Here is a 14704-nt window from a genome sequence, read left to right as displayed (position 1 = left end):
GTATCACAACGGACGTTCGTGTTGTTCAAGTGAACTATCCTTATCAGGTCAGCTACCACCTAACCTAACCTAACCTGACCTAAGCGCCGAAAACGGGTTATGAATAAGATTCATAAATTACTCTGAAAATCGTCATAAAACACTCTTTTCGGAGGGCAATAAGTGGCGAAAATGAGCTATTTGGGACTCCCTTAGGTTCATATATGACTCCTATTTACCTTCAAATTATACTTGAAATTACATGAATTACGCTTTAAAACCGTTCACCTTTCAATAACATCTGGAAAGAATTTAATTTGTTTTTCAAAACTTTCCAAAAATTCCAAGGGTGCTTAGTATTCGCTATTTAAGCATTATAGTGATTCCCGGATGCATTCTAATTGAAGCTTTTTTAAAAAGATTCTGTCGTTGGAGAGTTGAAAGGCGAAATGCCAAAAAAATTTTCCAAAAGCTTACGAATGTTTTGGTGTTTTATGTATGAACTCAGCCCTGCAACCGACCACAGTTGGAAGTATACCTTTCGATATTTTCATTCTAACAATGTTATTCAAAATCAGAGAATTTACGAAATTAAAATATTTTTTTTCTTAATTTCTTTGTATCAAGGTACGCGGTGGTCCACCTGAAATCGAAACTATTCGCGAGCATTCAGAGATTATTATGTCCATAGTTCAAAATGGCTGTGAATCTCTAATACCGCCCGGTCCGCTAAACAATCATAGCCTACGCAAACTGGGCGATTCATTGGTGCAAGCTGAAAAATGGGACTTAGCATTTGAGGTTCATCTGAAGTGTGGATTTTCCACAGCTGGTGTGATGGCTGCACATGGTCTATCTTGTTTGCGTGCTGGTTGCTTTGATACAGGTAAGTGGCTAATATTTTTATACTCAGCTGAGCAGAGCTCACAGAGTATATTAACTTTGTTCGCATAATGGTACCTCGTAACGGCATAAACTAATCGAGATAGATATAGACTTCTATATATCAAAATGATCTTGGCGAAAAAAGAAATTCATCTAGCCATGTCCGTCCGTCCCTCCGTCCGTCTGTCCGTAAAGACGATAGCTTGAGTAAATTTGAGGTATCTTAATGAAATTTGGTATGTAGGTTCCTGGGCACTCATCTCAGATCGCTATTTAAAATGAATGAAATCGGACTATAACCACGCCCACTTTTTCGATATCGAAAAAGTGCGATAATTCATTACCAAAGACGGATAAAGCGATAAAACTCGGTAGATGGGTTGACCTTATGACGCAGAATAGAAAATTAGTAAAGTTTTGGAAAATGGGCGTGGCACCGCCCACTTTTAAAAGAAGGTAATTTAAAAGTTTTGCAAGCTGTAATTTGGAAGTGGTTGAAGATATCATGATGAAATTTGGTAGGAACGTTACTACTATTACTATATATATGCTAAATAAAAATTAGCAAAATCGGATGAAGAACACGCCCACTTTTTAAACAAATTTTTTTTAAAGTCAAATTTTAACAAATATTTAATATCTTTACAGTATATAAATAAATTATGTCAACATTCAACTCCAGTAATGATGTAACGAATTTACCGCAATTCGCCTGATTTGCAATCTTCTGCCAACGTTAGTATCGCTAAACTGTTGAATAAATAACTCCAATATTGAATAATGGAAAAATGGCCTTTATTAAAGTACTTCACAATAACACTTATATTTTGCAACGAATAGCTTGCTTAATAACCAAACTGATTGATAGCTCAAATGAAACTGACTATTGCCCGACAGATAGCGTGCTTAACTGAAACTGCCCATAGCGCCTGTACCGCTGATGTTTTTATACTCTGTGATTTCCTCGTGACATCTTCTAGGCGCTTCTAGAATTTACTTAGCTAGTTATAAATTTCTCAGCTACAACTACAGATGTATAATTTTTATAGCTTCTCTCATACCCCATGCGCTTGTATGTGTGAGCGACACTTCCACAATCACAATTGCATACCTTTAGGAGCATTTCAGATAAGATATCTGCATGTGCTTGTGCGTTGCTCTCAGCTGCGTGTACCTACATATGTGTAGATATAATGATTGATTCGTTTATGTAGATACATAATGATTGATCTATGGATGTGCATGCAAGGCGCTGCATGCAGCACCCCTTAGTTTTGCTAATATTCGTAGCAATATGATGCAACAAAATACAAAAATAAAAGAACATTTCGAAATGGGCGTGGCTCCGCCCTTTTTCATTTAATTTGTCTAGAATACTTTTAATGCCATAAGTCGAACAAAAATTTACAAATTCTTGTAAAATTTGGTAAGGACATAGCTTTTATGATGATAACTGTTTTCTGTGAAAATGGGCGAAATCGGTTTGAAGCCACGCCCAGTTTTTATACACAGTCGACCGTCTGTTCTTCCGCTCGGCCGTCAACACGATTACTTGAGCAAAAATCGATATATCTTTACTAAACTTAGTTCACGTACTTATCTGAGCTCATTTTTTCTTGGTAATAAAAATGGGCGAAATCCGACTATGACCACGCCCACTTTTTCGATATCGAAAATTTCGAAAAATTAAAAAAATGCCATAATTCTATACCAAATACGAAAAAAGTGATGAAAAATGGTTATTGGATTGGGTTTTTGACGCAAAATAGAACTTTAGAAAAAACTTTGTAAAATGGGTGTGACACCTACCATATTAAGTAGAAGAAAATGAAAAAATTTCTGCAGGGCGAAATCAAAAGCCTTTGGAGTCATGGCAGGAATACTGTTCGTAGTATTACATATATAAATAAATTAGCGGTACCCGACAGATGATGTTCTGGGTCACCCTGGTCCACATTTTGGTCGATATCTCGAAAACGCCTTCTCATATAGAAACTAGGGCTGCTCCCTTTTAAAATACTCATTAACAACTTTCATTTGATACCCATATCGTGCAAACACATTCTAGAGTCACCCCTGGTCTACCTTTATGGCGATATCTCGAAAAGGCGCCCACCTATAGAACTACGGCCCACTCCCTTCTAAAATACTATTTTGCTTTGTGTCCAAAGCTCTCAGCTGAGTATGTAATGTTCGGTTACACCCGAACTTAGCCTTCCTTGTTTGTTTGTTTCGATTTCTATGCACAGTTCACCAGTTGATTTTTATAAATTATTAGTATTCTTCAGAAACTTTATGTTTTGGCTGATTTATTTTGTAGTTTTATAAATGGTGTGACCTGTGCGTGACCTAGCGTAATCCATTCTCATTTGACTATGGTCAAAGTTTCAAGTATTTAGCTCATCGGGAGGCTACCTTAAACTAAATCGCCAGACTGACCATCATATTTCGACCCATACGCCAAGTTTCAAGTCTCTAGCTTAATGTGAAGTTATTGAAGGAATTCTCTTTTTTGTATAGAATATAGCGAACTAATGTTAAGGTAGTAAAAATGTTATAAATATATAGGGCCTGCTTGAAGAACATTGATTTAGCTTCAAATAAGGGCTAATCCATACAATTTGAGCTATTTTAAAATTAACTCTAATAAAAAAGTTATGCAAGTGGGCCTAACCCGACATAGTCGATCCGTTCGATGAAGGAAGTCAACGAAAGAACAATATTGTGGCGAATGTTGACATCACTAGGCTGTTAGTAAATAAACACGCAACAACAAAAAACATGAAGCAGCCACTCATATATACATGAATACATCAATCATCATTTACAGGCATATATAAAAGGCAACGAAGAGATAACTCACACACAGATGTAGTCATCAGCCGAAGTTGTTACACACACATGCACACGCATATATATAGCTCAATTACCAAGCAGGAGACACAGCAGTTCTAGAAGGCGAAACGTCTAGACTTTAGTAGAAATATGCGAATGAAGCAACGGAGAGTATAAAAGCAGCGCAAGCTGAGTAATCAGTAATCAGCTGTTGTGAAGTACGTGATATTGAAGTATAATTGTACTCCTCCCAAGTACACTAAATAAATACCATATTGCAATACTGAATATTGGAGTGATTTATTCAACAGTTTAGAGAATAAGCGGAATTTCCCTAAATTTGTTACAATATATATCTAAAGTGGAATTCTGAACTTCTGTTAATTTATTAATACAAGGCAACCGATAACAATATCGGGTATAATCCTTAAACGCAATCCCGTATAGTACGAAAGTCGATTCAGTCCCCATATGATACTTAAAACAATCCCGAAATAGTCCGGAAACAGTCGTAAAATGATACGGAGATAGTCTCGTAGTTATCGCGAAATATTTCTTAAATGATTCCGAAAGGGTCCCGATATTATACGGAGATAGTCTCGAAACAATCCTTTAATAGTCGAAAAATTACGATCCTGAAAGCACTCTGCAAATTATCGGAAAATAACACCGAAAGTATACCGAGAAAATCCCGAAATGATGTAAACATAGTCCCGAAGTGATTCCGAAATCATGCAAAGATAGTCTTAAGATAATCTAGATCCTTAATTCTATGTTGATCTCGGAACAGTAGCGCAGTGGTGGGAAAAAACCGAGAATAGTCCCGAACTGATGTCAGAAACAAAGTTCAAATACTCATAAGCATAATTCGCAAACATAATCTCGAAAAAATTCAAACATAGGTCCCGAAATAATCTCGATTTACCCTTTAAACAAATCCGAAATGATGCGTATACAATCTCGAAATGATACGGATATAGTTTCGAAAGTATCGCGAAATAAAATTTCCGAAGTGGTCCCTAAAGTGATCCCTAACACAATCCCGATATACGCTCGAAATGAGACGAAGATGATTTCGAAATAATAGTGCAATAGTCGAAAAATGATCCAGAAAACATTTTTGAAATTGTAACTAAATTATCGGGGATGCAGGCTATCAATGCTTAGCACTGCGGGAGCCCTGAAAATAACCCGGACGTTTACACTGTATGCCATTCTGCACATTCCACCTGTGGACATGGTGGCAAAGAACATAGCATTAACAACTGCAATGAAGCTCAGTGCCTAGGGGCAGCTTGAGCCCAGACCATACCGCCATAATAGTATAACGTCATCAATTACAGGACTAACAGACTTCCTTATCTGCGCTTGAAGGGGCTCTTAGAGCCAGAAATGGCGGAAAAGGTGATACACGTTTACACCGATGGCTCTAAAGTAGCGGAAGGAGTTGGTTCTGCGGTATACTGTGCTCATCTGGAAATAAACAGATCCTATAAGGTTCTAGATCACTTTTGCGTGTTTCAGGCGAAAGTTGTAGCCGTAACCAAAGCAGTAGATACACTGGAAGAAAATAACCTAAACTGTAGCCTTGTCAACTTTTATATTGACAGCCAGCACAATTAAGGCTGCAAAGCATAGCATCTAAAAGTGTGTTATTTGGTCACAGTGCATATGGGTATAGATGAAAATGAAAAAGCGGATCAATTATGTAAAAAAGATCTCCCTCGGAGCGTGATCCGTAGACGGGCCAATAAGATTGAGCGAGATTAAGAGAAGGCGAGAGGTGCACATGATCGACCAAGCGGGAAACGCGTGGACCCAAGATCATGTGTAGGTCTTAAATACAACCTTAGACTAAAAAAGTTTGTCCATTGAAAAGAGATTGATTGAACACCGCCTTCTATCGTCACATGCCTTTAAATTAGGCTTGGTCAATGATAGCAGATGTAGGAAGTACGGGTCAGAGGGGGAAACGACCAAGCACTTTTTGTCCTCATGCCCTGCGCTTGCCAGGCTAAGACTCCAGCTTTTAGGAGTGGTACGGGGGAGGACGGAGTTATTTGATAACATAGGTCCTGGTTTTTGATAAGGTTTTCCGTTTGGTCGTTAAAAAAGCTTCTGTTAATTTTAGGGACTGATGTAGTCTATGTGGGGTCCTCATTGACCGGCCAGTTCAACCTAATCTAACTCAATCTATCGGGAGTTACATGGAAACGATTCCGAAAAAAATCATAAAATGGAACAGAGATATTCCCGAAAGGTTTCCGAACAAGATAGACCCCATATCACAAAAAAGGTCTCTAATGACCTCTCTTCTGTAATGAAGGCCCCCTAAATAGTGGCTCTAAAAATTTTCGAGTTGAACCCAAACTGCAGCCTTCCTTACACCTCGATTTAGGTTTTTGGGGAAGAGAGGTGGAGCTAAGATATCAGGTCCCATTGCTCAAATTTCTAGGACCTCGATATACATGACCAAAATTAAAAAAAAAAAAAAATCCAAATCAAAAAGGATAAATAAGGTGACAACGATTTAAAAAAAACTTGGCTTCTTTTGGGGGTTCATTCTCAATATTTCCAAAATTTTTGCTCAATTTATATGGTCCATATACACAATAACATTGGTCTAAGTCAAAATGTTTAAATTTATAACGATTGAAAATAATTGTCCAGGGGTGTAGGATCCCCCCTTTTGAAAAAATACGGTCAATATATCTCTTCAAACTGTTGGTTATGTGTGGACCAAATTTCATTCTAATCCGTGCTGTTGTCCTGGCGCAATGGAGTCACAACCACAACCTTCGGGTCATGCAAACAACTAAATTCCAAACATTCACATTTATAGTGTAACGAATTTTCGGAAATTCTTGTATTATACACCTTCTGCAAACGTTCGAATCGCTAAATTGTTGAATAAATAACTCCAATATTCAGTAATGCAAAATGGTCTTTATTAGACTACTTTGAGAGTAGTTTACAATAACACTTATACTTCACAACTAATTACGTGTTTAAATCAAACTGATTACTGATTGTGCAGCCTGCGCTGCTTTTATACTCTCCGTTGCTTCGTTCGCATATTTCTCCTAAAGTCTAGACGTTTCACCTTCTAGAACTCTTGTATCTCCTGCTGGGTAATTAGTTATATGAGTACATGCATATTTGTAGTTTATAGCCATATGCGTGTGTATGTGCAAGTAACTACTTCGGCTGATGACCACATGTGTGTGGGTGAGAGATCTCTTCGTTGCCTTCTACATAAGTGTTGCTAGCTTTAATGTGTACATGTATATACGAGTGGCTGCTCATTGTTTTTATTGTTGCGTGATTATTTATTAACAGCCTAGTGATATCAACATTCGCCACAATAGCTATAGTGAGATTAAAAATGCTTTTGTTTCTTTACAGCACGCGAAAAGTTCTCCTACTGCATGACCAAGTTGAGTAGCGAGTTTATGAATGATAAAATAACAAATTTCATTATGTCCACAACATACGACATGGACAACAATGACAATTCCCTCGAAGGTTATCAAGAACAAGATATTCGTGCAACGAAAAGGCCACAACGAGGACCACCGCTACTGCAAGAAATTATTAAAACTATAGAGAATACACAATGCTTAAAACCACAACCGGAAACATTGAAGCGTGCTTCACTCATACGCAGTTCAAATACCTCATTGGCATCGCTTATATCGCGTCGCAAAGATTCATGCCCAATTCGTTTACATGAACCCGCTTTGGGCATACTCACCACATTGGCCAATTTGAAAAATATCACTAAAGGCCAATATACCGATTTACATAGTAATGTCGTTGGGTTGCATACAAATTTAGATAACAAAACGGGTCAATATCTACAACACACGCGCGCTTTTGAAGAATGTCTCTATTATGTGCTAACCTATGGATCTCATATAGATGTGCTCCAATATCTTATACGTCATCATGAGCACATTGCTGCACTTAAATATTTTCTGCAACAAAATCTCGAATTCGAACTATTCATTCATAATATTTTTTTAGTGTCACTACGTTATGGTGAAGTGCCCGATTTAATTGGAAATATGCAAAAATTGGATGCAAGTTTAACAATTTGGCGTTCTACACTACTGCAGACTTGTCACTATTTGGAAACACAAAATTTACTCAATTCACTGTATCAGCTGCAGCTTCTACTACAAGACCCCATACGTGCCAGCATGACTTGTGTACGTTTTTATTCAATGAATTGTGATTCATTTCAGCAATTACATGCGAGTGCATTGCATTTACATAATGCGCACAAACATTTACAATCTCAATTAGAATTGACGCAATGGGAGAAAGTGAATTTGGCGCAAATGTTTCGTAGTAGAAGCGATTCAATTAGCAGTCGACGGTCGAGTATGGCTTCTGGTGCGAATACACCATCTTCAAATTCGAATTTTCTAATGCATATGGATGCGCGTGCTTTGAATAGTCATATAAATACAATAGCAATGCAATTAGAGGTGGCAAAGTTTTTAGCTTACTGTGAAAAAGAGATGGCACGTACTACAGATGAGCCAAATACTTTGAAAGCATTGAAACAGGTCTGTAAATACTGTTCGCATGCATCGAATTAGCAAATGCCTTTAATAATCTTTCAATTTAGGTACGTAATGACAGTTCCGGCAAGCTAAAGCTCCCCACATTATTCGATGGCGTTCAAGATCGAATACAAATATGCATTTTAATTTTAATTTGTGGGAAAAATATTGATGAAGGTTATGGTTTGGTCTATAGGTAAGGGATCGTCAAATTAATACTAAACTTTGCTTTATTTTTTAAGATTTTATTTATCAAAAGTGCACTGTGGTCTAAGCCAGCCAGAACGTTGCATATAACGGAATAGAATGAAGGTACACAAAAAATAGTCTGTAAAACTAACGAATTGAATTTTCCAACTGGCTCGGCTACGAGTTCAAAAATGCACTATCTCAGAATGTGGTGGAAATCCGCCCTATCGTAGTTCAAAATGTGTTCAATTTATACTGAAATAGGCCCTTTAAAAAGGAAATTCAGAAATAACGAGTTTTTGAAAAGTTCTGAGTTCTTCAAACAAACTCCGGGGTTCTTGAAAAGCAGCTGAGATAGGTTGATATTTCACTCAGTCATCGAATGTTTAAGGGAGTGAAGCGATAAGAACAGACCTTTGCCAGGACCATGAGCCTGACTGCGGTTGGATCGATTTGTTTGACCTTGAGGCTGCACATTTCCTCAGTTCGTTCAACCAAGCAAGCAAAACTTCTCTGTGACAGCTTTGTAATAAAAATCAAAGTAACAACAAGTAAGAGAATATGGTTCAGAACTCCAAGCTCAAATACGGGTGCTACCACGCTCGCTTAAAATAGTTTTACCGCATTCGAATAAGGTTTTTGTAGGTTCTTCGTTCATCAGAATATCAGGTGTGTAGTTCTCTTAAACTCTTACCAAGACGGCATTCGAAAGACTTGTCGGTGGTGCATCACTCTCCTACGAAACCTCGCGTGTTAGAGTGTAAGCAGTCTCTGGAGAGAATCGGGACAGGGAGAAGCATACATCTATATTGGGTCCCAGGGCATATGGGAAGAGATGGAAATGAAAAAGCGGATGAGCTACCTAAAAAGGGCGCATCCCTTGAAGCTTACTCCGTAGACGTTCCAATTAGACTGGGCGAGATTAAGCGAAGGCAAGAGGTGCACATGACCGGCCAAGCGGGAAAGGCGTGGGTTCAAGCGCGGACTGTAGACTCATGACGGGTATTCTGACTGGGCACTGCCTTCTGGCGTCACATGCCTTTAAATTAGGCTTGGTCAGTTATAGCAGATGTACGAAGTGCGGATTGGAGGAGGAAACGATCGTTCTGTGCTTGTGCCCTACGTTTGAGAGGCTAAGACTTCAGCTATTAGGAGTGATACAGCTGTCAGATCTGGAAGCAATAAGTGGCTTAAGTCCTAGGAAGCTTTTAGTATTTGCCAAGAGGACGAAGTTATTTTATAACATAGGTCCTGGTGTTTGATAGGGTTTTTCAGTTTGGTCGTTAAAACAAACTTCTGGTAACACTGCGGACTCATTCAGTCTATGTGAGGACCTCATGGACCGGTTAGTTCAACCCAACCTAACCTATGAAACCTCTGTGGTTTAGATTAATGATATTTGGGTATATGCGCCCTATGTATCTGTCATTACAATTAGCTCCACCCCTTTTTCCTTTAGATCAGGCAGTATAATTTAGAGAGTGGTGAATATTTGGCCAAATTGAACTATTGGTACCAGTTAACCCAGCGAAGAAGTGACTGGCGCGCCTTTATGGATGGCCAATTAAGCGAGTAAGTAAGTAAGAATAATTGACACTAGAGGGTGAGAAAGGGTTAGAGAGGAAAAAGAAAAAAAGGAGAGAGAGGGCAGGAAAGAAGAGAAAAAAGTAAAGAATATGCAGGAGAAAATAGATCGGGAGGTTCAGCGAGAACGGAAGAAAAAAGAGCATGGAAATTAGAGACAGATAGCGAGAGAGAGGAAGATAAATGGAGCAAAGAAAGAGCAGAGAAATAAGAAGATGAAAAGAAAGGCGAAGAGGTGTAGGTAAACTTTGGTCCACCGTAAAGTCCCTATCGAATCCGACTAAGCACAAAGACAAAGTTTCCATCGCCTTTGGCGATAAGGTGCTGTCGGATGCGAAAAAATGCGCGAGCGCTTTCTGCCGACAATATATAATGCATCCTACGGTCGACAAAGATAGACGGAGAGCCAATAGACGCGCACATAAACACATACTCAGCGCGTCACCAATTACCATCACCGCTAGAGAGGTTGAGGACGCCATTGGTCGCGCTAAACCATCCAAAGCAGTGGGCCCAGACGGCATAGCCATGCCGATGCTTAAAAACCTAGGGAAAGAGGGTTTCAAATATTTAGCTCATGTCTTCAACCTGTCTCTTTCCACCTTTGTCATACCCGAGAAATGGAAAATGGCCAAGGTGGTCCCGCTACTAAAGCCTGGGAAACCAGCTAACGTAGGTGAGTCATATCGTCCGATATCTCTCCTATCGCCAGTGGCAAAGACGCTTGAAGCCATTTTGCTCCCTTATTTCCAAGCACATTTGCAGTTAGCCCCTCATCAGCATGGCTTCAGAAAACTCCATAGCACTACCTCCGCGCTAAATGTCATTAGCACCCAGATAAATTGCGGTTTGAATCAATATCCCCACCATAGAACAGTACTCGTAGCGTTAGACCTATCAAAAGCTTTTGATACGGTCAACCATGGCTCGTTACTGCAAGACCTGGAAGGGTCTACCCTTCCCCCATGTCTTAAAAGGTGGACCGCAAATTATCTGGGTGGTCGGCAGGCATCGGTGCAATTCAGAAACGAAACATCAAAACAAAGGAGAATTAAACAAGGGGTGCCACAGGGTGGTGTCCTATCCCCGCTTTTGTTTAATTTCTACATATCTAAGCTACCTTCACCACCGGAAGGAGTCACAATCGTTTCCTACGCCGATGACTGCACAATAATGGCCACAGGCCCAGGCCCAAAGATCGATGAGCTATGCAATAAAATAAACGGCTATCTCCCTGATCTCTCCAGTTTTTTCGCCTCGCGAAACCTGTCATTGTCACCGACTAAATCTTCCGCGACCTTATTTACAACATGGACGCCCCAAATGTCGACCATATTGAACATCCACGTCGATGGCACTACGCTACCGACTGTCCTACACCCCAAAATCTTGGGTGTGACGTTTGATCAGGATCTACATTTTGGTGCACACGCAACCGCAATTGTTCCAAGAATTCAGAGCCGTGATAAAATCCTTAAATCCTTTGCTGGCAGTACCTGGGGAAAAGATAAAGAAACGCTCTTGACCACATACAAAGCAATTAGCCAGCCGATTACTTGCTACGCGTCACCTATATGGTCGCCAAGCCTAAAAACCACCCACTGGAAGAAACTACAGGCCTGCCAAAATACTGCTCTCGGAATCGCCACGGGCTGTCTTCTTATGTCCCCAGAACACCATCTGCATAATGAGGCGAGAATACTCCCCATCAGGGAGAGAAATGAGATGCTGACCAAACAGTTTCTGTTGAATACCCAGAAACCTGGGCATCCCAACAGACATCTGATTGACGAACCAGCACCGCCTAGGGGCCTAAGGAGTCATCTCCGTAAGCATTTTGAGGAAATACGGCACCTGAGAACCCAGCCGTATGAAGCGGAAAAACACAAGCAGGTCCTTGGTGAACTCCATAGACAGGCGTCGGACCTTTATGTCGGGAATTGCCCGGTGAATCCAGTACTTGAAGAAAAATATCCAGAACTCGCAGAAGAGGAACGCATACTCCCCAGGGAAACGCGTGTCACTCTTGCTCAAATTCGTTCTGGATACTGTAACAGGTTAAACTCTTACCTATCCAGAATCAACCCCGACATACAAAATGTATGCCCTGCTTGCAATGTGTCCCCACATGACACCAACCATCTCTTTAAATGTAATGTGGAACGAACGCCTCTAACACCCCTTTCCTTATGGTCCACCCCTGTTGAAACGGCAAGTTTCCTTGGACTCCCGTTAGAGGATATTGATGACAATTTGTGATCGGTCGCGGCTATTAGGTGGGGCGAGCATTGCTACAACAACAACAACAACAGGAAAGAAAATGTCGAGTAAAGAAGGACCAAAGGAAAGGCAATAATAAAACAATAAAATTAGAAGATGAACACAAAAAGGAAGAGCCTTGGGGACTACGAACATTAGGAGATGGAGCAAGATTAAGATAAAAACGAAAAGGCAGAGGAGGAGGAAGAGGAGGGGAAAATGAAAGAGAGATAAATAGAAGGTGTGGGCTAGAGAGAAAAAAGAGGTTGAGGAAGAATATCAGGAAGATGAATACTTTTATCGCTTGATAGTTATCCATCCTTTCTATTCGATACTTTTATAGCAATACACTACTTCCTGGTCAAAAGGGTCTTTCATGCATAAAAAATTTGGTAATCTATATTTCTTTAATTTGGTTTAATAATTCGGCATCCTAAAGTACTGGCTATTCTGACGGTAACCACCTGTAGTTCCCATTTTCTCGGTCGTTGATGTCATTGTTAGAACCACGTGCTTACTTGTTTTAGTAATTTACAGAAAACCATCTTGTGACATGGACATTTTGTGTATCGAGTATTTTTGTTTCAACACTGTCAGGTCACCGATATTTGTGAAGCGATACCAAAAAAGAATACTGTATCTAATCAGTTCATGCGATGTCGAGTATCTAATATGTATGTGTGCCACTCCTTGTCCCGAACTGGATCTATATCGGTCTAGGGTTGTGCGAGGTCGGTTTGTTAATTCTTCTTCTTTTTGTAGCGATAAAGACACTCACCGAAAATTTGGGGGGGGGGGGGGGGGGGGGGGGGTATTATCATAATTGATGGCCTTCTTCTGGAATAGGTCAGGCACGCTCCGGAAATTAGCACTATTAATGAACTAGCACGACCATCTCAGGAACGATTTGACATGACCACGTCGGATCTTCGGGGTGTGTGGAATTTAGTCGCCACTTTTACAAGCCACTTATCCGGCTGGGAGCTAATGTTGCCTTGCGGGAATGTGAACAAATTTCCCTTGTCTGTTAGTGAAACAGGATTCGCCGCGGATAGGTGAGGTTGACAATTGGGTTTGGAGAAGCTATATATTGCGCTGGCAACTTGAAGGGTTGCGCTACACATCTGGTATTTTAGTCGCCTCTTACGACAGGCATACCTACCGCGGGTATATTCTGACCCCCTAACCCGCTGGGGGATTCGTTCCGGCATCGAAGATCGCACTGTACATTTGTTTTTTTTTTGTACATAAAAATCTAATTTTCTTTCTTCTCAGCGACTATATTTAAATACACACTAATTTAAAAAAAAATTTCTTTTCCGCAGAATTATTCACCATTATAAATTGCAGGAAGTGAAAGTATTCGCAGCAACTGCCAAATTTCTTGCCTCAAACCAACGAATCGGTGATGTAGAAAAATTAATAGACTGCATAACATCAAACAATGGCGTCCAGACACGTGACATTGATGAAACGCTCTCAGTCGCCATAAATTCAGCGTGCAATAGTAATGAGCCGGAAGTGAAGACCATACTGAATAATCTCACCAAAAAGATACACAGCGTCGAACTGCGCATATCTTCACACATTTTTATAGGTCAACTAAAATCCGCTTACCTTTTAGCGAATAAATATGAGCGCATTGGCGATATTCGTCGTATTATGCGACAAGCCGAACTCACAAGTCAGGTGCATATAAAAAAGTTATGTGAGAGGAAATTAAATTTTAATGCTGCAGCACGTGAAGGGTAGGTTATTCGCTACAATAACAACAACAACAACAACTACAGAAACAATAGCTTATTTGAAGAAATTCTTCTTTCACTTACAAGCTCTTAAGTAGTAATAGACTGATTGGTAGAAATATTGGAAACCTCATGAATATTCTAATTTCTTATGAATTACCTCTATTGTGATTATATAAAATTTTTTTTTATTATAACATTTCAAGACTTTTATTTAAAATTTACATACATATATATATTCACTCATGTATACATCTACATATGCATAATATTTAAACAAATAAAGTAAAGATACCCTATAGAATATCATTATTGATTGATTAAACAATAAATTGTTACATACGAAAAAAAAAAAAAATAATCACCGCATTTTACGAAGTTAACATCCATGACATTGATATTTGCTTTCGAAGTTCGAACTTGACCTCTTATTAATATCTTTGCTTATTCGAATTGTGGAAGAGAAGAGAAGCTAGGCCTTAGATCTCTTCGGAGGTTATCGCGCCGTACATTTATTTTTTTATTTATTTATTCGAATTGTATACATTTTTTTTCACGCTTATTTAACAACAAGAGGCCGATCTTCGAAGTTCGAAAAATTAGAAGCGAATATTAAAAACCAGAATTGGCCTTTTTTGTTGTAGCGATAAATGTTTT

At 39.4% G+C, this 14704-nt stretch overlaps 1 protein-coding gene across 2 annotated transcripts in view; it reads left to right on the top strand.

The window, feature by feature from the left end:
• Sptz (Spastizin) overlaps window positions 1–14353 on the top strand; it is a 37459-nt gene extending 23106 nt beyond the window's left edge. For both annotated transcript variants that reach the window (XM_067783465.1, XM_067783464.1), the window contains 4 exons: window positions 607–865; window positions 7105–8273; window positions 8336–8466; window positions 13628–14353. In XM_067783465.1, coding sequence (XP_067639566.1) covers window positions 607–865; window positions 7105–8273; window positions 8336–8466; window positions 13628–14054 — 1986 coding nt within the window. In that variant the 3' untranslated portion in view covers window positions 14055–14353. The remainder of the gene's footprint in view (window positions 1–606; window positions 866–7104; window positions 8274–8335; window positions 8467–13627) is intronic.
• Window positions 14354–14704: the final 351 nt, after the last annotated feature.

Source organism: Eurosta solidaginis, chromosome 4, assembly GCF_040869045.1.
Source record: "Eurosta solidaginis isolate ZX-2024a chromosome 4, ASM4086904v1, whole genome shotgun sequence".
NCBI classification, from domain to species: domain Eukaryota; kingdom Metazoa; phylum Arthropoda; class Insecta; order Diptera; family Tephritidae; genus Eurosta; species Eurosta solidaginis.
This window is presented reverse-complemented; position numbering and strand designations above follow the sequence as displayed.